This window comes from Pipistrellus hanaki, assembly GCF_964339955.1.
Source record: "Pipistrellus hanaki genome assembly, chromosome: 14".
In the NCBI taxonomy this organism is placed as follows: Eukaryota; Metazoa; Chordata; class Mammalia; order Chiroptera; family Vespertilionidae; genus Pipistrellus; species Pipistrellus hanaki.
In genome coordinates, this window is record NC_140516.1 from 47,732,430 (window position 1) to 47,754,432 (window position 22,003).

Sequence of the window (22,003 nt, forward strand, 5' to 3'; positions counted from 1 at the left end):
CGCCCTCTGCCCCCCACCCATCCAGTGCTCATCTCCACCTCCCGAGAAAACCAGCCTCGCGGCAGCCCAGCCAGCTCCTCTCACTCGGGAGCTGCTGCTTCTCCTCTGAGCCAACGTGGAGCATCATGGGGGCTATTGATGTTGACATTCTAATTTTTCTCCGAGAGCCCTTCGGGGCCTCCCCCATCTAATCTGTCTGAGCATCTCACATTGTATAGCACACGCAGGTTTTAAGAACCTTTGGAACAGACTCTGTGCTGGTTGCCAAAATCAAAATTTGATCTGCGGGTAGAAGGGTTCCCTCCCACACAATGGGCCCTTGGTTATTAGAATCCCTTGTTCTCTCAAGATTTTGGAGTCTGTCTTGGCAGCACCCAGCTGATCACTTGCTGTGTTCCCTGTTGCATTAGGCGTGTGGACAAAGGATGTGGGGAGAGAGAGGAGAGAAGAGAGAAGGGAGAAGAGAGAAGACAGAAGAGAGAAGAGAGAGAGATGGGGGGAACGGACACAAGAAACACAAGGAACATGGAAGTAGGGCTTGAACTCAGAGAGAAAAACATGTTTCCTATTTAAAAACAAAACAAACAACAACAAAAGAAAACATAAAAAACACATAAAAAAAACAACAACTTACTAAGACACGTATTGTCCTTGAAGAAATTCAGAAACTTCGAACACTCTTCCAGGTCGTTGCCACTGTTGCTGCAGTCGCACCACGGGGCCACGCTGAGGCTGCTGGAGTCTATGTAGTTGGGGGTCATGACTGTCCCTGAAGGGGTAGAAACCAGGTGTTTTATTCTCGCCTCATGACCAGGACTTCTCTACAGCCCGACAGGAAACAAATGCTCTCCCAGGGCGGATGCACCGTGGGTAACTGCGAACACTGCGTTGGCAGAGTGGGAAATTATGTTAAGCAGTGCATTTTCCCTGCAATTTGTCTCAAGCACATGAAATAATTTACACATTTACTTAAAAAATTATAACACAACTCCTTGAGCTGCATTTAGGGCCGTTTTCCTTTTTTTTTTTCCCCCTGCGCAAATGGTATGGATGTCTTGGAGTAGGAGAGAATTAACTTTGAATGCATGAGTTGCCAAATCCCTTGCATTTTCTTGAGAATGCCATTAATCTCCATAAACAGAGAGAACTGGCTTTATGTATCTTAAAAATCCTTTTAGGACATTGAATCTACTTCCCTAGGCAGCAAATGGCTTCCTCGGAGAAACCAGGGGAGCTTCGAAGATTTTACAGATTTCCTGACTATACTATGCGACGAGGCCTCTGCTCAGCAGATGCCCTTGGATTGAAATAAACTCTTTCAAACTGTACAGGAACTGGCAGCCTACAGTGGAGCTTCTCAGCCAGTGGTCGGCAAACTGCAGCTTGAGAGCCACATTTGGCTGAGGGCCCATTGAGTGTGGCTCTTCCACAAAATACCATGGCCTGGGCGAGTCTATTTTGAAGTGGCGTTAGAAGAAGTTTAAAAAATGTGGCTCTCCAAAGAAATTTCAGTCATTGTCCTGTTGATATTTGGCTCTGGTGACTAATGAGTTTGCCAACTAATACTCTAAGCTGATGGCTCCTAGAGCATTGTCTCAACAGTCCTCAAAGCCCTAACAGAAATACTGGGTGGTCTCTCTTGCCCACATCTTCCTGTGCACATGGTTTTTCTGATGAGCTCTGTGCTGGCACAAATAAACAGTGCATTTCTATTTAATACAACCTGAATGCCTTCTCCTGGGTGGTTCAAGCCAGGCGATGCCAACTCACGCCAAGAAGCCCTCTGTTTTTATATATTTTGTGGAAATAAGAAGAAGTGGTCAGTGATCCCCAGGATATATTTGGTTCACAAACAGAAAAAAAAATTTTTTTTTTCTTTGTAAGCTCTTTTGGGTCCAGAGTACATCTTCTCTGCCTTACATCCCTCACTGACCTGAACTAAATTAGGTGCCATTATACCTTGAGATGAGAACTTCAACCCACAACAGAGAGGGAGCTCCTGACTTTGGGTGAGAGAGGAACTGAGCCAAGAGGTTGACATGTACCTACTAAGCGCGCCTGGCACACAGTGGGTCCCTGACACATGGAAAAAGCCGGAGCCAGCTTTGTCCTCAACGAAGTTAGTCTGCAATGACCGTGGAAGGAGAGATCCAGACCCAACAGAGAAATAGGTTTTGGTCTGTAGAATGTACTGCCTCCACTGATTATTCCCTTAAGACAGCGGTCAGCAAACTGTGGCTCTCAAGCCCCATGTGGTTCTTTGGCCCCTTGAGAGTGGCTCTTCCACAAAATACCATAGCCTGGGTGAGTCTATTTTGAAGAAGTGGCATTAGAAGAAGTTTAATTTTCAAAAATGTGGCTCTCCAAAGAAATGTCAATAGTTGTACTGTTGATATTTGGCTCTGTGGACTAGTGAGTTTGCCGACCACTGCCTTAAGAGGCCCTCATCCTCCTCAGGCAGGTAACAGACTGCCTAGCCATCCAAGGCAGATTCCACAAGCAGGTGTGCCTGGAGGGATGGGTCTAGGTGTTAACAGCAATGACACCTGGGAGTGGACTTGTATGTAGCTCCTTAAAACTGTCTCCTTTGGGCTTCTCTGTTTGTTTCTTTACTTTTTACAATGAGCATACCTTAATTACTTCTGTTATTTCTTAAACCTATAATGCCTTAGTTGATAAGTCATCCCTCCTAGGGACTAACTTAAAAAAAGAAGAGAATGCCAATTTGGAACACTGCCTTAAGGAAATTATACACATTGGACATTTCCATAAACATGGTCAACAACCCAACAGAGCACAGGTATCATATACTTTCAAAAGAAGTGGGGCCTTAGCCAGTTTAGCTCAATGGATAGAGCATCAGCCTACAGACTGAAGGGCCCTGGGTTCGATTCTCGTCGAGAGCACATGCCCAGGTTGCTGGCTGGCTCTATCCCCAGTTGGGGGCGAGCAGGAGGGGACACATGTGCAGACACCTGTAGTACCCGTACCCCTGCGTAAGTCCCATTGTCGGTTTTCCCATGGCTCTTGCTGAGGACACACTGGTGACAAAGAATTCGGTCTGTGCTGCTGGGCTGGGGGGAGGGAGGGTGAGGGGAGTTCCTTCTGTCTGGTAACGTACGCGATACTGGCACAAACACACACCCTGGCTGGGCCATCGCACTCCGGACAGCCGCAGTCTCCCTCCCCGTCCCGGCCTGCACTGTGTGTTCCTTCCCTAATGTCAATCCTGAAGCAGCCCTGTCACCCGGGCTGCCCAGGCCCTGGTCCCTGGAGCAGCCACCTGCCACCCCGACCCAGGGGCACACAGCTGCCTCCGGCTGGCTCTCTGCCAACCCACCGCTGCCTGCTCAGTCACCCTGGCCTCCTGGGCATTGAGCACCTGGTCTGCTCACGCCTCAGGTCTGGAAAGACAGAAAGGACCATTCCTGCTGCTGAGTCTGTTCGCAGGGAAAACGTAGGGAGGCTCAGTCACCCTGCCCTGCAGGAGCCGCATCAGCAGCTGTGAATGGCGATCAGGAGCATCAGGGCTTTCTCTCCAAAGGGCCCCTTCGGGGAAACAGCCTTTTGGGTTTCCCCAGAAGGAACAACGTCCACATTCCCTTTCTCCAAAGTCCCCGATTCCATTTCCTTAGCTGGACACGCTCTCCTCTCCCCTACACAGGCTTTTCCGAACTGTACTCTGGTTCCACATGGTCAGTTCTCCCACTGCACTGCTGTCTGCCGGCTCTTTAACAACCCTGCTCCCTGCCTTTGCCTTTGAGAGCCAATTAGCCTCCTTTTTGTCTCTCTCTCTCTCTCTCTTTCTCTCTCTCTCTCTCTCTCTCTCTCTCTCTCTCTCTCTCTCTCTCTTTTAACAGGCCAGTCCTAGAGGCCTGACATCAACACCCCAGCACAGATGGTCCCTGGAGCTTGTGGCTCTCACAGGCCATGGCGGCCACAGCGGGAAGCGTCCTTGAGTGTTTGTACACCGGCCTCTCCCCCCATCTTACCAATGAGCCCCGAGTAGGCGAGCAGGCAGTCGGCGTAGTTTTCCTTCAGGCAGCTGCTGGCAGATCTGGACTCCGGCTGGCAGTTGGTGAAAAAATCCGCGAGGCGAGATCTGGGTTAGGAAGAGACACGGGGGAGGATGAAAACAGCCTGAGCCTTGCCTGCCTGTGTGACCCAGTGGTTGAGCATTGACCTGTGAACCAGGAGGTCAGGGTTCGATTGCAGTTCAGGGCACAGGCCCGGGTTTCAGGTTCATTCCCCAGGGTGGGGCGTGCAGGAGGCAGCTGATCTATGATGCTCTCTCATCACTGAAGTTTCTCTCTCTCTCTCTCTTTCCCTTCTTCTCTGAAATCAATAATCATATATATATAAATATAATGTTTATTTATTTATTATTATTATTATTATTATTTTATTTTTTTTTTTTTTACAGAGAGTAAGGGAGAGGGATAGAGAGCCAGAAACATTGATGAGAGAGAAACATCGATCAGCTGCCTCCTGCACACCCCCCACTGGGGATGTGCCCGCAACCAAGGTACATGCCCTTGACCGGAATTGAACCTGGGACCCTTCAGTCCGCAGGCTGAAACTCTATCCACTGAGCCAAACCAATTAGGGCACATATATATTTTTTTAAATATCCCGAGCCTCTAGATTAGGGGTGTCGAACTCAATGAGAGAAGGGGCCAAAATCTAAAATCCAGCCTAAATCGCGGGCCGAATGGTTTACTGAACAGCCATAAACTGACAATGTCATAAACTGACAGCGGAGTGCAGTGATGACAGCGCGGTGCGGGCCACATTGCAAGGTCTGGCGGGCTGGATTTGGCCCGCGGGCCTTGTGTTTGACGCATGTGCTCTAGATAGACATAACTTTCTTGATTCTTTTGTGGTAACGCCTTTTCCAACCCCAAACACAGAAAACGCAGTCTGAAACGGAGCACCCTCTCCCGTACAACACCCGCCCCCGCCCCCCTCTGGCCCACCTGGGCGGCGGCGGCTATTTGTGAGAATCTCTGGGGCCCACAACTGGAGAAACCAAGATGCCCTGCAGTTTCCATTCAATATTTATTTCTAACGTGACTCGTGTGCATCTTGAGGAAATCTGCTTCCTACAGCCTCACCGGAGATGCACGCTGGGAAATATTTACTGTACACACAACCCTGTCCCTGGCGTCCAAGCAGCTCCTGCCGCCCATCTGTTCCCGAAATTCCCACTGGCGCTAAACCTCCACGGATCCGTCCTGCAAGTCATCGCTCACCCACCAGCCGGGGCAGTGCTTCTTCCGGCCACGTGGCCAGGGGGAGAGCTTGCCTTCTGCAACCAAAGGGGAAGGCAGAGGGATGCTTCCTGGGGCAGGGGCGGGGAGGGGGGGTCTGCTATAGGTGGAGGTGATGCTGGGGGGAGGGGGGAGGGAGAAGAGGGAGGGTGCCTACTAATGGAAATGCAGCATGTCTGCAACCTGGGAACTCCCCGGGGGCCAGCCAGTCCCCCCGATGTGCTGGGTGCCCGTGAAGTCGTAGAGACTCTGGTGTGGGGGAGGAAAGAGGGACGAGAGGCCTCTTGGTGACCGACTGGCTGTTTTGCCGTCTGAAGAGGATATTGTTGGAGAAGCGCGGCCTGCGAGCTGGGCCTCTGAGGTCATCTGAGCAGACAACAGCCCTGTCTCCATGGGAAGCGCACAATGGGCCGCCAGAGGAGCTACATTCTCCGGGGATGACGGCCCACAATGAGCGGTTGTCTCAGCTTTCTTCTCCTTCGCTCCCCGGCGTGGGCAGCCCACACACCCGGCGCTTTCACGTCTTTCCACCCAGGCAAACGTGTGTACTCGGCGTCCTTGTACAAGCACACCGAGCGAGGTAGGCAGCGGGGTGGTCCCCGAGGTGTGTCCCAGGCCTGCAGGAGGCACAGGCATGGTCTCAAGTAGCAGGGGGTGGAACGGCTCCCAGCACACGGCAGCGGCTGCACAGTGTTCCTGGAGACCTGCCTCTTCTCCTCGGACCCTTGTCAACAAGGCGTCTGCCTCCCCCTCCCACCCACCTGTGCCTATCTGGGCGCTCCGTCTGTTGTGGGCCCGGATCCATCGCTGTGAACCCCCCGGGGCGGGTGCTGGAGCTCAGCTTCATTGTCTTGCCCGGCCCCTGACCCTCTCTGGGGGCCCTGTTCTGTAGCTTCCCAGCAGGGCCACGTGCCGAAGCCAAGGGACTGGACAAAACCCTCCATCTGAGACCCGACACGCAGGTGGGTGCGCCTGGCTCTCCCCGGCAGCCTGAGCCTCACCGGCCTGTCCTGCCTCTAACGGAACACACTGGAGGGCACAGAGCCCGGCCGCTTCCTGCAGCCTGGTTCAAGGATTTATTTCTCCGAGGAAATCCCCCGAGGTGGTCCCGGCTCACCCAGCTGGCTCCCACGGCATCCAGCTCGGACGGGATGTTAATTTCCCAAGTATTTTCCTGGTCATGAAAGTTAATGATCTCGCTGTCCCGGGCTTCTAACTTTGCAAAAGCCAACAGCGGGGCAGGCGGCTCTGGCTCCCGCTCAGCACACCACCTGATCGATCGATTGGCTCTCTGACCTGGCAGCCCCCCCGGGGGGCCCCACCCCCACCCGGATGGATGAAAGGTCGCCCCGTCTACGTGTCTCCCGTGTCTCGTGGTCTCTCGAGGAGACTGTTATTCACCGAACGGCCCCGTGATGTGGATGACTGTCCCCGAGCGCGAGGCCACTGTCACAGACTCATTTCGCTTAACAACCTCGGAATTGACTCACAATCGGACTCTGGAACGAAAGGCTAATTGAGTCAGTCTGCTGCACCGGGCACAGGCCGATCCAGAGGATAAAGAGGTACGTACCGCTCCGAGCAGAAAGTCGGGCAGTGCTGGAGAGAGAGAGGATCATCAGCACAGACCCTGGCGCTCAGACAGACAGACACGGCCAGCAGAGGGGAGGCGAGTTTCAAAGTACCGGTGAGAGCAGGCAGCTTCGCTAAAACTCTGCCATGCCCACGGTTCCTCCACATTGGACCTGGTTGCCCAGGGCCTTTCTCTTTGGAGACAGGATCACATTGTAGGATTGCATGATAAAGAGAGAAAATAGCGGAGTGATGGAGCCCGCTCACTGCTGGCTGACAGGTACATTTTGAGGAATTCCGTAAGGAATCACAGTGGTGGCTTGTCTGCGGCTTCGGTGGGGAATATTTACACCAGAGTCATCAGCACACACCACAAACCAGGATTTGTGCCATTCTGGGAGAAGGGTTTTTAAATAGTTACCAGCATGACCCTTTTTAAGAACCAGTATGTGATCCTGTCAATCCCACCCTAGAACATGTGTCGTGGCTGGGCAGTCCGTTCCTGCCCTGGCTGGACGGATGTCGGCTCCCATCCCCAGACACCCCTGGCCCGAAGGAAATGGGGAAGCTCCATTAGCTTCCGGCTTCCAGTACCTTCCAAAGAACGGAAACAGGCCTCCCCCAGAGGGACTTCTTTCCCTTACCGCTCTTCCTTCACAGTTCTCTGAAATCTCCTTTTCTTTTTCTTGTTTTTACGTTTTTTTAAGTTTATTGGGGTGACACTGATTAACAGGGTCATATAGGTTTCAGGTATAGATCCCTGTGTTACAAAATCTCTATACTGCACTACCTGCCCCCACCCTGAAATCTCTTAAAGCAACGGTTCCACATATGGACAAAGCAGCTGAATTTGTGTCCGTTCCATTGATGGAATGATGTGTCAAGTGTTGTGATCTAATGATAAGCTCCCTGTCCCTGAACTCCCACAACTCACAGTCTAGAAGCTGAGAGGAACATGGAGAAAGAGTATAATGATACGGTGGCTAGCTCTTGATAAAAAAGAAAAAAAGTAAAGGCTACTAATAAAAATGCTAACGTGAATGAAGTACTAAGTATATGCCAGGAATGTCTTTACACACTTTAGATTTTTTTCCAAACAACTCTAACAAGGTAGGGACTATTGTTTCACTCCCCTAATTTTATAGATAAGAAAACCACGGCCTAGCAAGTTGAGACCAGAGCAGGGTAGGGGAACGTATAAGGCCTGAGCAATCACTTGGTCTGGCCCTGCCAAGGCCTGAGTTAATTAAATGTCTGACTAAATATAGCAGGCTAATTTTTAAGTTGGTAATTCTGTATGGCCCGCAGAGGATGTTATAAATACCCAAATGGCCACTGGCAGAAAGCAAGGTCTCTACCTCTGAAACAGAGAAAAAGAGTGAGTCGTAGGAAGTGGGATTTAGAATTTTTTCTTTTTAACTGATTTTTAGAGAAAATGGAAGGGAGAAGGCGAAAGAAAACATCCATATGAGAGTAAAACACAGATGGATTGCCTCCTGCGTGCTCCCTACCTGGGATGGAGCCAGTAACCCGGGCGTGTGAACAGAACCGGTGCACGGGACAGTGCCCAACCAACTGAGCCACACTGGCCAGGGCTAGAAGCGGGATTTAAAACCACACATTCTGACGCCCACAACGTAAGCTTACAATATGCCTCAGCTACGCAAGCTGGCTTCAGAGAGGCCGGGACACTGAGACTGAGACTTGGAGGATGTGTAGGTTCTATGGGGCCACAGAGGAGGAAGGTACTCCAGGCAGAAGGAAGAGGCATAGGATTAAGTGACCAGACTCATAACAGTCTCAGGGTAACCATAACGTGGTGATTGAACGTGCCAGGCGCTGATCTAAGAGCTGTCTTCACACATATGATTCTCACCACAGCCTTAATAAGTGACACCATGAGCACCATTTTACAGATGAAGAAACTGAGGCAAAGAGGGGCTAAGTAATGCCTTCCCGGAGGCAGAGCTATTCGGGTAGAGCTGGAATGTGACCCTATTTAATCTGATTATAGAGCCAGGAGTCCTTGTCCATCGCCACCTTTCATAGGAGCACCCTCCAGAAAATAGTCCGTCATGCGCTGGAGATGACAGGGCCACAGGGGGCAAACGCTGAGTGACAGAAGATGGCCCCCGCCGGGTAAGGCTGCAAAGAGCCTTGAATGGCCGACCAAAGAGTTGGGACTTGACTTGAAAAGCAGTGGAAGCCACTGGACGATTTTACACGGAGAAGCAAGGAGATCTGATTTGCATACAGAGAAGCCTCTTTCGTCTTTTCATGGTTCAGCAAAGACCAACTCAGGACCTATTCCGAGACATCACTGTTCCAGCAGCGATGGGAGGGCAGGGAACTGGCCCAAGACGGGCTACTTAGGAGGCTGCCGCCAGCGGTGAACCGAAGGGAAGAGCTGAGGGCCGGAAGGGGAAGAAAGGGTGCCCTGAGGGGTGGGCATCGCTCAAACAGAAGTCAAGACTGGAAGTGGGGGGGGGGGGCAGAATCAGGGCATGGACACCTCATCAGACAGAGGTGCTGTGGGGCAGACACGGAGGACAGGTCTGCAAGGAACACAGAGGGCTGGGGTGGAATCGTGCTCAGTTCACGGTGCTGTGGGGAGCCACGTGTCTAGTTATTGTTAGGACCCAGATCTTCACCTGTCCAATCAGCAACCAGGGCCTGAGCACCAGCCATCCCCCTCCTCCCTCCCCAGCACGCAGGAGGCAGCCTCTCCGCACGCTCCCCCTGCCCGCCCGGGCGAGGGATCACACCGCAGCCCGTCTGAATGGCTTCCCCGCCGGGGCTGCAGCCATCCGCCCAGGACGCTGCCCCGTCCCGGCGGGAGTGACAAAGGAGACCACAACGGGGCTTCTTCGGGAGACAGGCAATCTCCATCACGACAGCAGCGAGGAACACGACGCTTTTCTGGGACAAAACGGACACAGAATGAAGAGTCACTCACGGAAAAAAACTATCTCCCTCTGGCAGAGAAGGGTCCCTGCTCTTAGAGGAGCGACAGGCCGGCCCAGGCCACGCCGGCCTGGGGAGACCCGGGAGGAGGAAGCGGTGGCTTCTGCAGGAAATGCCACGTTAATGGAGCGTGCTGCTCAGTGGGCGCAGAAAAGCGATTATAATGATAAAATGTGGGAGTGTCTCCTCGAACAGCAGAGGGGCCTTTGTCAGTGGGGGCTCACCATTTCCCTACTGGCTTTCTAATGCTTTTAGGAAAAGGGCCAACAGGTGAAAACCTCACCAGACAGACCAGCTTACTCTCCACTCGGGAGCAAAGGCCCTGGTCCCCACGCCCTGGCACAGGTGCCCCAAGCCATGTGCTCTTCGCCCTTCACAGGGATTCCCGCTCCTGTGGGATGATGAAAGCCTCGCACAGGGACATGGTGCTGGCAAAGAGGACTCTGAGGTCTCTAAAGCCTTCGAGACCCACCTGAAGTCTCTCCTGGGCCGGGAAGGGCTCTGTGGCCAAGTAGAGGCCGATGCCCGTTTCCCCGAACCCCTGCTCAGCTTGATTTTGATACTTGAGAGGCTACACCCCATTTAGCAAACGCCCGCTCCCCACTCGCCCTGAGGAACCCCAACCACGTGGCTCGTCTGGCTCCTCGGCAGCTCCTGGCCAGGCAGGCGGGTCCCTAGAGGCTGTGGTCACTGCCCTCGGCGCTTGCCCCCAGAGCTGCAAGAAACTGCCCTCTCTCCCCCGGGAGGAAGCGATGCGGGGACCCCGGAAGAGCCATGCCTCACTGTCCTCCATGCGTCCTGCCTGGGGTCCCTCCAGGGTGAGGGTTGGTGAGAGCAGTCCAGGGAGCAGAGACAGGACGCTTCCTTCGGCTCCCTGATCACCTCAGACCGCAGCGGCTCCCGAGGGAAGTCCAGGGCAGCATCCCATCCATCTCGGCATCCCTCACACACACACCTTGCCTGAATCCTGACAGCCGTCAATCAACATCAGCAGAGAGGCTGGCGGGCTGGACAGCTCATCTCTGCGTGGCTCCTGTGCAAAGCAAGTTACGGTCGTTGGCAAGGGCGTCCATTCCAACCTAGAAAGGGCTCTTGGCAGCCTCTGGTCGGATGCCCCCACGCGGCCCTTCGGTCCAGGCCTCCTCCCTCTCCAACCAATCTTCCCCATGCCCAGCCTGATGCCCCGGGTCCAGAGACTGTAGGTCATAACGGGAGTGCAGAACATTGCTAACCACGGCGGCGCCAAGTCAATAAAGTTGTTTTGTGCCAGCCACGCTGCAGCATGTCCATTAGTGTGGCAGGCCTGGCTTTGGCAGTACTTGCTTTTATGGGCAGAAGTGGAGGGAGAAGAGACATTGCAGGTTTTCTGGATGCTGACACTCTCCAATAGCTTCCCGATGGGATAGCGGCCGAGGACACATTCGCTGGGACTCCCGAGGAGAACATCTGATCCCGCTTGGCGTTTCTATTTCTGCAGGGACACTTGGGTGATGGGTTGTGTGACTCTGAGCCACAAGGAGAAATAGAGAGCTAGATGTTCAACCCATCTTCCACCGGGAGAGCCAGAGCTTACATCTCCAGAGCGACACGGCGAGGGTTTATTTCGTGGGGAGTCCTGCGGGCACCTCCACCTTTAGGAGGGAGGGACAACAGATGCCTCACATCCCTCCCGGAGCCTAAGAAGCTCCGAGTCTCCCGGCTCAGGAACCCTGGGCTAGGAAGGGCACCCAGCATGGCTCCATTGAACTACTGAGGCCCCAACCCCGTGGTCGGTAAACTGTGGCTTGAGACCTTGAGTGTGACTCTTCCACAAAATACCACGGCCTGGGCGAGTCTATTTTGAAGACGTGGCCTTAGGAGAAGCTTAAGTTTAAAAAATGTAGCTCTCTCCATAGAAATTTCAATCATTGTACTATTGATACTTGGCTCTGTTGACTAATGAGTTTGCCGACCACAGCCCTAACCCTCTCTTGCTTCAGAAAGGAGTGTGAGATGCATTCCAATGTAGCTTTGATGAAACAGAATCAACATAAGAAAATCAACGGGATTGGAATCCGTGGCCTAGAAAGATGATGCACACATAGGCCCAGCTAGAGGAGAGCTGTGCATTTGGTTCTGTGCCTTCTCACAATCTCTGGGAAGCCAGGGGAAATGATGGTTTTGGTATGACGATTCACGACATGCCAAAATGCAGATCAAGACAGAAGCTGGGAAGGAGCAGGGCTTGGGGTCGGCAGAATAATGGCGCCTGACTACGTCTCCACTCGAATCCCTTGAACCTAAGAAACCTTTCCTGACAAAGGGCCTCCGCAGGGGAGACTGTGGTTGCGAGCCGGGAGGTGGCGAGATGATCCTGGGTCACTCAGGTGGGCCCCGTGTGGCCACAAGGGGCCTTAAAAGTGGGAGGGAGAGGCAGATGAGGAAGGCATCTGGGATGTGGGAAAGGCTGATTTTTGAAGATGGAGGGAGGGGCCCTGAGCCAGGATTGAGGGCGGGGGAAAGACAAACTTTCTCATATTGACAATCACAGCCAGAGGAAACAAAGTCTAATTACTTTAGGGGAGCACGGGTACGTTCTAGAAATTACCCCAAAAGCTGCCTGGCCTCCTTCAGTCAAACACTGCTTCTCTGGGAGTTCCCAGAAGACGAACAATTAAAGTTATACTCTCCACTTTAATCGTTCGGGAAAATGCCTTCCTCTGACCCCAGCCCCAAAGGATGAGCCTAATATCTCTGAGGTAGGTGTGGCCCCACGCTCCAAACTCATCGGAATGTTCATCTGCCTCTGGGATGTTAAAGGGGCTGAGTTTCTCTGTGTCCGGGGGGTTGGGGTGGGGTGAGGTGGGGAGGGAGGCAACGGATGTCTGGCTAACAGCCTTCACTTGCACAAACACACTTGAAGCAGAAACATTATGACAGTAGCATCCCCTATTCCTCTTTCATAGGGTTGCAGACCTCCTAAGGAAAAGTAGGCTCAACAGTAAATACACACCCGGTCGCTTCTCCTCCAGCCACGTTCTCCTCAGGCCAGCAGAGACCTGGAGCTCAGCAAACAGCTGGTCCCTCCTCCCTTCCTTCTTAGATGGGCTCCAGCTCAGGCGACCGGGAACTGTGGGGCTACACATCCACAGAACGCCTCCCTCCTTCCAGGGCTGTCCGATGATAATCCTTCCCTTTTCAGAACATCCATAACCCCTCTTTGTAATCCCTTCTCACGCTCTGCATCCTCTTCTCAGCAGCACCTTCCCACCCCCCCACCTCGTGCCTCGCTCTCCAAACTTTATCCCAGGCTCCCGGCTATGAAAACTACACGACCCCCAAATTCTCTGCAGGGCAGTGGGGCTGTCTTACATGGTCCACTGAAGCCATGTTAATAATGAACTGTCCCCCCAACCATGCCACCTAGGCGGGTGATCTTAGGGTCTATTTATTTATTTTTACCAGAATATCCTATAAGCTTATTGCAGATGGTACAGCAATGCTAAAGCCAACCAGTTTAATTCTTAACGTCAGTAAATGGAGCCATTGAAGTCTTTTTAAAGATATTTTCTCCCCCAAACTGAGGGACCAGCAAAATCCACACACTGTGTACAAGAAGGAGGCACCCGGCATCTGGGCCCCGGGCCCTGCAGACACCTCTGGGTTTGCGATCCAGCGGCATCACTTGGGTGCCTGCAGACGCTGCTCAGGGTCTCACCTCGTCATCGGTGAAATGGGGAGTGACCGCCCCCACTCCCGGGACTGCTGGGAAGTGCTCAGCATAGGGCCTGGCACACAGCAAATGTCAAACAAATGCTGCTTTCCCATCCTCCTCCTCCTCCTCTCGTCATCACCATCGCCGTCATCCACACGCCCCCTCCCTCCATGTTGTCCCTGGCTTAGCCGACTTGGGGCCCCCGAGTCCTGCACAACCAGCCTCGCTGCCCCTGGCTGTGGCCCACGTCCTGTCCTAACGGGTAATGGTGGGTGACTTACAGCACAGAGCCGCTCGGCGGGGAGGAAGGTGCCTGAGTCAGTGGCCGCCCTTTGCCGGGAGCTCACATCGTTGACTCAGACATGGCACCTCCAAGACGCCTCCCTCCACAGTTACGAAGGATCACCAACACAGCACGTGCCCCCGAGGCTGCCAGCGCCCCCCCCCCCCACACACACACACTGCCCATTCCATAGACAATAGTGAATGGAGGACTCCAGGCCCAGCGTCCCACGGGCAGCCCCCTGCATGCCTCCCTGTGCGTGGTGCGGCCTGTCCATAGCCGTCTATTCTGCACAGAATGGTCTTGAGGTGACACAGGCTCGGAGCACCTCTGGGCCTTGTCTGCACCCCCTCCGTCCCCCCGTTTTCCCTAATGCCACCGGACTATGCCACGCTGAGGCGTAAGGCTTACGGCGGCCGCACACAGCAGGGTGGCATTTGCACTTGCTGCTGGGACCCGTGGGTGCCTACGAGTGTGAAGCATACGAACCTGCCCTCTCGGCCCACAGAGCCCACGCTGCCCGTCCCTGCCCGCCTCTGGGGGCGAAATGCTACATTGGGAATCTTAGGCTTCCTTTGTCCCCTGAGATACACCCCGGGGAGAGGGGGAGGGAGAAAGGCACAGGCTGTGTCCCGTGTGAGGTGGCGGGCCGGGGGCCGACGCTGCTGCACAGAGACCTCATTGAGCCCTCGCAGCTGCCCCCGTGAGGATGGGGTCACTCCCTCCATGTATAGGCCTCGAGCTGCCCCCGGGTCAGCTGAACCCAGGTGTCCACCGGGCCCGCCTCCCTCCACAAACACACGGTTAGTGACCGGGGAGGGAAAAACGAAAGGAGACCCCAGCTCCAGCTCGGGGCGGGGCTGTTCACATGGGTGCTCCTTTCTTGGCGGCCACATTTTCTGCGTAATTAATTGCTTTGGAAAATGACAGTGCGATTTCCCACTCACTGAGCTGGAAGCGCCCACGGAAGTGGAAACGCCGTGACTGCAGGATCACTAACGTGGGGTACCGCCCGGGAGGGGCCTGGGGTGTCCCTGGGTGGAGCTGAACTCCGAGCTTGGCGGAGGCCTGAGCACGAGTTAAACACGACAACCACCCAGCCCCTGAGGGTGGCGGCTGTGGGTGCTGGCCGGAGTGGGGTGCCCTTGGACCTCCCCAGGCTGTTGTCTGGATGAGGAGGCAGCCTCCTAGGAATATGGGGGCCGCCCTTCTCCCCATTCTTTGGCCCATTCCTTGCTCAGTGGATAGAATACATTTGAGCAGTATGAAAGGGAAGCGCTCCCTGCCTTTGGCATTGAGAGAGAAAGAGAGAAAGAGAGAGAGAGAGGGAGAGAAATCTAAGGGGATTTGAAGGGGAAGCTAGGTCTCCCTGCCTGCACACTTCAAGGGTTCAAATACATGAAACGGCCACTGGGCGAGCAGAGGGGTTCCTGTGCAGAGGAAACAGAGGGGGAGGGGGTCCATCAGCGGCCCAGAGTCTTACACCAGGGGTGTAAGGTCTAGGGTCCCAGAGACCCCCCTCCAGGTCCCCATGCCCCAACCTACCCTCACTTCTGGGAATGATTCTAGGTCTCCCATATCCACTGGGCTCCACCCCACCCCCAGGATCCCCCCTCCCTGCCCCACCGTCCTAACCTTTGACCTGCACTGTTCTCAACGCAAAATCCACAAAACAGAGGCTTTCCTGTGATCAGTGAACTGGCCACGGGGCAAGGAGAGGTAGGAAGGTAAACACCTGGATGACCCCACTCGGGGGGCGCACCACCACGGATGCTTTTGAGTTGGTTGTCACTCTGTGACAGCAAAGAATCCATCTCCCGTGGGGTCCACAGCCAGGCCCCTCACATGGGCCGCCTTGGCCTTGGGGTAGCTGAGGCCTGAGGACTCCAAATTCCAATGACGGTGCCGCAGGGAGTCCCGAATCCCACCAGGCAGTGGGGGCGGGCCAGCTGCTGGATGGATCGATAAGTGGGGATAAATGATGGATGGATTGATGATGGATAGATAGATGAAGGAATGGAAATGGAGGGATGGATGAAGGGATTGATGTAGAGATGGAGGGATGGATGAAGGAGTGCATGCAGGGATGAAGAGGTGGATGGAGGGATGGAGGGATGGGGGGGTTCCTGGGAAAAGGGCACACGACTTACACATCTAGGGCCCTTGGGGTCCAGCAGACCGTGCTCCATAAACGTGACTGCATTCGTAATAATAATAAAACCCACCGGCAGGATCTTTCCCTATTTGTAGAAAGGACTCCTGCAATTACTAAGCCGTCACTGGGAAACCACTCTATAACAGGGAAAGAGTGCCCAAGAGGAAATTAGGTAAAGCAGAAGCCCCTCGAGCATGTATTACCTGGGCACTTTTTCCTTTTCGAGGACTCGGAGAGGTTCCGATGGGCATTACGGCCTAACTCCCCGTGGACACTGCCTCCCGGCCCCGGCTGTCTCGGCTGCTGAGCCAGGAGGGGGTCCATTCCGAGCCCGGCCGGGACCTCATTCTGCCTGCCCGGAACTGAAGGCAGAGAGCCTGAGCCATGTAAGAACATTGTATTCTCGCCGAAACCGGTTTGGCTCAGGGGATAGAGCGTCGGCCTGTGGACTGCAAGGTCCCAGGTTTGATTCCGGTCAAGGGCATGTATCTTGGTTGTGGGCACATCCCCAGTGGGGGATGTGCAGGAGGCAGCTGATCAATGATTCTCTCTCACTGATGTTTCTAACTCTCTATCCCTCTCTCTGCCTCTCTGTAAAAAATCAATAAAATATATTAAAAAAAGAAAAAAGAAAAAAGAACATTGCATTCTCGTCACAAGCGGCAATCGTTTGGAAATGTGACAATGCCCAGGCTTCCGAGCTCCCAAGGCCAGGCTGATTCCCACATCTGCCCATGGGAGCCGGCACCGCTGGGCTGTCACTCGCCGGCTGTCCCTGTCTGGGCGGCGGGGCTGATGCAGGATGACAGCTGTGAGCTGCGCAGCCGGTGCTGCTCTTGTCAAAACCCAGCGCCTGGTGCTGTTTTACCGCCCGCGCGTTCGCGTTCCTCACACCCACAGCCCCCGGCCCGGGCCCACGCCTGCCACAGCGACGCTCGCCCATGTCGCTCATCCTTCCAGCCCAGCTCCGGTGGCAGCCTCTGCGGGAGGCCTGCTGGCCCGCCAGGCTGGGCTGGCTGTCCTCCCAAAGCGCCTTGTGCCTTCCTGACCGCGGGGCCACTCCAGGGTGTCACGATGGTGTGTGCCCGCCTTCCACTCTGCACTGTGGTGAGAAGCAGGTCCTTATTCCTGGCATAAGAACTGCGGGCCAGCTGCTGGATGGATCGATGGGGGATAAATGATGGATGGACTGATGATGGATAGATAGATGAAGGAATGGAGATGGAGGGATGGATGAAGAGATGGAGGGATGGATGAAGGAGTGCATGCAGGAATGGAGGGATGGAGGGGTAGAAGGATGAAGTGATGGATGGATGGATGGATGGATGGAGAGATGGAGAGAGGAAGGGATGGAAGGATGGAGGGATGGAAGGATAGATGAAGGAGTACATGCAGGGATGAAGGGGGTGGATGGAGGGATGGAGGGGTAGAAGGGTGGAGGGATGGATAGATGGACAGATTGAGGGATGGAGGGATGGATGAAGAAGTGTATGTAGGGATGGAGGATGGATGAATTTCCAGCGTGATAAGTCCTGTGTCACTCAGAGGTCTCCTCTGCCTGCCCTGTGAGTGACTGACACTGACGGCCTTCAGGATGCCCTCTGCCCTTTGATCCTAAGATTTTGTTTCCTGTTGCCTTTGTTGAGGTCCCACCCACATCACTGCATCACCCCCAACTCTGAGCACCTGCCTTCGACTTGCCTTTCCCTGTTTCTCAGTCTCTGAGGCTGGATCTCAGTATGGCTCCTCGCCCTCCACTATGATACCTCCAACCCAAAAAAACCATGGGGTGCTCTGAGATTTCTGGGTGGATCCAAACTGTTCCTTTTCCATCCACTTTCATACTGAAGGACAGTCACACAGCTCTGGTGCCAGGACCCCATCTTTCCATAGAACATTCCCGTGTAAAGACAGACTGACAAATCTCAGAGGGAAGGGGCTGGGGGGGGAAAGGATTCACCAAAAACCTTATCTGCATATAAGCATAACCTGTGGACACAGACAGTAGTGTAGTAAAGGCCTGGGGTGGGGCGGGAACCGGGTGGAGGGGAGAAATGGCGGGAAAAGAGGGACATCTGTATTACTCTCAACAATAAAGAGTTTTTTTTAAGTGAGGGGAGAGAAGGGGAGGGAAAGGAGTCCGAGTCTTTCTATCTCAGGGCCAGCAGTGGCCAACGTGCCTGTGCTGAGGATGGGGGCAGGCGAAGGAAGGAGCCAGGAGAACCAGGCAGAGACTGAGCTCCGGCAGGTGCAGCGAAGGGCCTGCTGGAGAGAGGGGAATCCGGATAAATCTAGATAAGCGCCCTGTAAGCGACAGGCTCCAACAGGAGCGGACAAAGGCTTCACACTAGCCTCTGCCAGAGAGGAGATAAGGAGGGAGACAGGAGGCACAGGCTGGAGCAGGTTGAGGCAGGCTCCCGCCTGATTCAGTCAGCTTACCCTGCCAGCGGGAGAGGCAGCGAGCTCCCTGCTCCAGGCTTAGCTGCTGCTACCTGCTCCATGGCCTCTGGTCTCATCTCACCCCGGGCTGGGGCCGGAGGCAGGAAGAAGCTACAAGAAGCAAGATCCTCCCACTGGCCAGGGTCAAGGAAGAAGAGGCGGCATCAGAGGTCAGAGGCCATCCTGCTCTTCTCCTGGGACCCTGATGAACCCTCTGGAACCCACCCAGGGGCCCCCTGCAGGAGCCTGGGGACCCTGGCGCAGAGGCTGGGTGGCAGACAGTCACGCAGGTGTAAGGCATTAAACGCCAGCCGCCCGGCTCTCTGCACACATTGCTAAAGACACCCCTGGAGCCACGGGAAATGAAAACTGCTCAAATGAACTGGAAAATGTCTGACTTGTGTTTTCTCATCTTCCCGAAACTTTCCCTCCACGGTTCAAAGGTTTGCATTGTCTAATTGCCGATTTCCATTTGTGAATGAATCAGGGTAAAATAAAATTAAATGCCAAATTAATCTACCCGTCTAGTTTTAGGCATTAATTATCCTCGGAGACGCTCCCCGCTGCGCTCACCGCACGTGGAGACACACCTGGATATAGATGTGGGAGAATCCGGCTTTCAGCTCAGGGATTCAGCCCGGCCACGGCGGGTGACCTTGATCTCCAAGATGCAGTTTATTGTGCGAGAAAGGGGCTGGTCCCAGGCACATAACACACATCCCTCACCCTTTAAAGCTGCCCTAACTCTGTCCCACCAAAGGAGCGCCTGGAGCAGAAATGCATGTGACGTGTCTCCCCAATTGTCCTGGTTAAGGGACTAACGAGACATCTCCCCTAAGTTTCAAAGGCCAGCCTTAGCATGGACCACGTAGGGACACGAAAGCTGGGTACCAGCAGGCCAGGAAAGGTTCCAGCAGGGCACACAGGCTCTGATCCCTCCCCTTTTGAGGTTCAGCTATGGGAACCCCTTTCAAGTCCCGCGTGGTTCAGGGTTCAAGTTCAGCGTTAAGGTTCTGAAGAAGGACGCACACAAATGAGACTAGAAAAATATTAATTTTGGAAATGGGGGCCAGACTTGCCATCCCTTGAATTCAGGTTTGGGATAAACCCACCGCCCTTAGGCAGGCAATTCCAATAACAGGCAGATCATTTTAACAGTAAGGATTGACGTGATTATTCGGTGGGGAAGTTGCTTCAGCTACCATTGTCTCAATTAGGTAGGGAGTGGTTGGCTCTGACATTTCAGAGCTCCAAGGTTGACCAGCCTTCCGGGTTCCTTGTCCACACCTTTGTAATTAGTGAGACAATCATCGGTTTCTGGCATTCAGCGTTATCAGAATCTTTCTAGAAGAAAGGAGATGTCCTTGACCAAGCAGTGCTGCAGCCTTGAGACAGAAGGACATCTTGCTCTAAGCAGCCACGTGGATGCACCTGAAGACTATGCTAAGGGAACTAAGCCAGTCACAGAAGGAGAAATGCTGCCCGATTCCACTGGCATGAGGCATCTAAGATGGCCCAAGGCATGGACACTAAGAAGAGAACTGGGCACCAGGGGATGAAGGGAGGGAGAAGGGGAGGGGGAAATGCTCATCAGTGGGGATAAAGTTTCCATTATGAAAGGTAAGTTCTAGAGATCGGCTGTACAACGTCCTGCCTACAGACAACAATATGGTATTGTGCACTTGAAAACCTGCTAAGAGCGTAGATCTCAAGTTAAGTGTTCTAACAATAGGAAGGAAGGATGGAAGGAGGGAGGGAAGGAAAAGAGAGGGAGAGAGGACGGGCTAGATAGTAAACAAATACACTCTTCAGTTCCACCTGGATGCACTGCCAGGAAAGAGAGCACCTGGGACACAATGTGTGCAAGTTGGGGGGCTGTTTCTGGCTGGAACCCCCTTAGCACCCAGCCCCCAGGGCAAATGCTTTGGGAAATGGGCTACATGATGAGTATGGACTAAAACTGTTATTCTGGAGCCCAAGGATGCAGCAAGTCTGTTGTAAGGAGGAGGGCCGAGAAGGGTTCAGCCACTGACCCACCAAGGATCCTCCCAGCTGCTCCCAACAGCGACACCGCCTGGCAGCGGCTAAAGCCACAGGCCGGTGGCTGGTCCACAGCCTCAGGCTCCCTCTTTGCTTGGCACTGGAAGCACCATTCATGGGTTTTGGAATATGACATCGTAATTCTTAGATGAAAACTGGAAGGGACATGCTCAAGAGGGAGACACGAGACACCCTGGCAATAAAAATTAGCAGAGCGCTGGCCCAGTGGCTCAGCTGATCTGAGTGTCATACCGTGCACCAAAAGACTGTGGGTTCGATTCCCTGTCAGGGCACACACCTGGGTTTCAAGTTCGATCCCCATTTGGGTGGAATATCAGAGGCAAGTAATTGATGTTTCTCTTTCACATCAATGTTTCTCTCTCCCTCCCTCTCTCTTTCTCCCCCTTCCTCCCTCTCTAAAAATCATAAAACATATCCTTGTATAAGGGTTAAAAAAAAATAGCTAAGGCATCTGAGCGATTCATTAGAAAAATAAAAGAGACATGAACATATTTGCAGCGCCCCGAGCCAGCACTCTGAGCCTGAGCTTATACTGGGCATCTGAATCCGGGGAAAACGAGGCAAGGCATAGGTTTAAATTATGTATGGAGAGCCATGCGGATCAGGAACAAAGGTGTATGCTTCCTTTATGGCCACACGCAGCCCTGGCATCTTTGCAGGCATGAAGAAAGGTACACATGTAATACTTTAATTTAAAAAAATGGGAAGAAAAAAAAAGCAACCAGAAGAACACTGGCAAGGGAGACCCTGTGTTTCGGGGAAGGCATGGGAGCTTTTAAACTCCATCACACCCTTCTAATAATGCCTCCACGCCTGCTTTCCTCCAGACAAGCTCTGAGGCCCAGCCCATCACGCTCTCCAGCTCCCCGGTACCCCCAGAGGAGAGGAACCTGTCAGCTTCCCTAAAAGGGAGCGGGAGAAAGCAGCAGGAGTCAAAAGAAAAAGCTAAAGCTGCATCTCCTGCGTTTGAAGGCACCAGGCAGGGGAGAGACGGGGGAGAGACAGGCCCTCCGAGAAGCAGCCCGGGCGCTGAGGGCTGGAAACGTGAAGTGCGGGCGTTTAAAGGAGCCGGAGCAGCTCTCTGATCCTCACATGTCGAGATGGAAATGGAGGAGCATTTGCAAAAGCGTGAGCTTTCGAAGAATGTGGTTTTTAGGAAGCGATTTTCCCTTCTGCCATCCTTTAGGCTTTGGGGAGGAAGCATGTTACACCTGAAATCATCCCTTCAGCCTCACCCCCTCCCTCTGGATGGGGCTGGGTTGGGGCACTTGAAGGTAAAACCCCACGGAAGCCCAGCTCCCAGGGGACCAGATGCTGCTAGCAAGGGTCTCACGGAGAGGGATTGGGGGGTGGGGGAAGATGGGGAAAAAAGGATAGATTTAAAGACAAGATGAATAAACTCTGATCAAAGCAAACACTGCCAGACTACCTCGCAGCTTAAATTGCATTTACCACAACTGATAGGTGGGGGGTAATCATGAGTCAGAGGGCCAGGCTCTGGAAAGCAATCATGGGCTAAATGACAACAGGTCACACCGGGGAGTCACTGATTCCCATTAGCAGGG

At 53.7% G+C, this 22,003-nt stretch overlaps 1 protein-coding gene across 2 annotated transcripts in view; it reads right to left on the reverse strand.

The window, feature by feature from the left end:
* GFRA1 (GDNF family receptor alpha 1) overlaps positions 1 to 22,003 on the reverse strand; it is a 177,601-nt gene that overhangs the window by 26,374 nt on the left and 129,224 nt on the right. For both annotated transcript variants that reach the window (XM_084903606.1, XM_084903605.1), the window contains 2 exons: positions 3,993 to 4,102; positions 635 to 769 (listed from right to left, as the gene is read on the reverse strand). In XM_084903606.1, the coding sequence (XP_084759732.1) occupies positions 635 to 769; positions 3,993 to 4,102 (245 nt within the window). The remainder of the gene's footprint in view (positions 1 to 634; positions 770 to 3,992; positions 4,103 to 22,003) is intronic.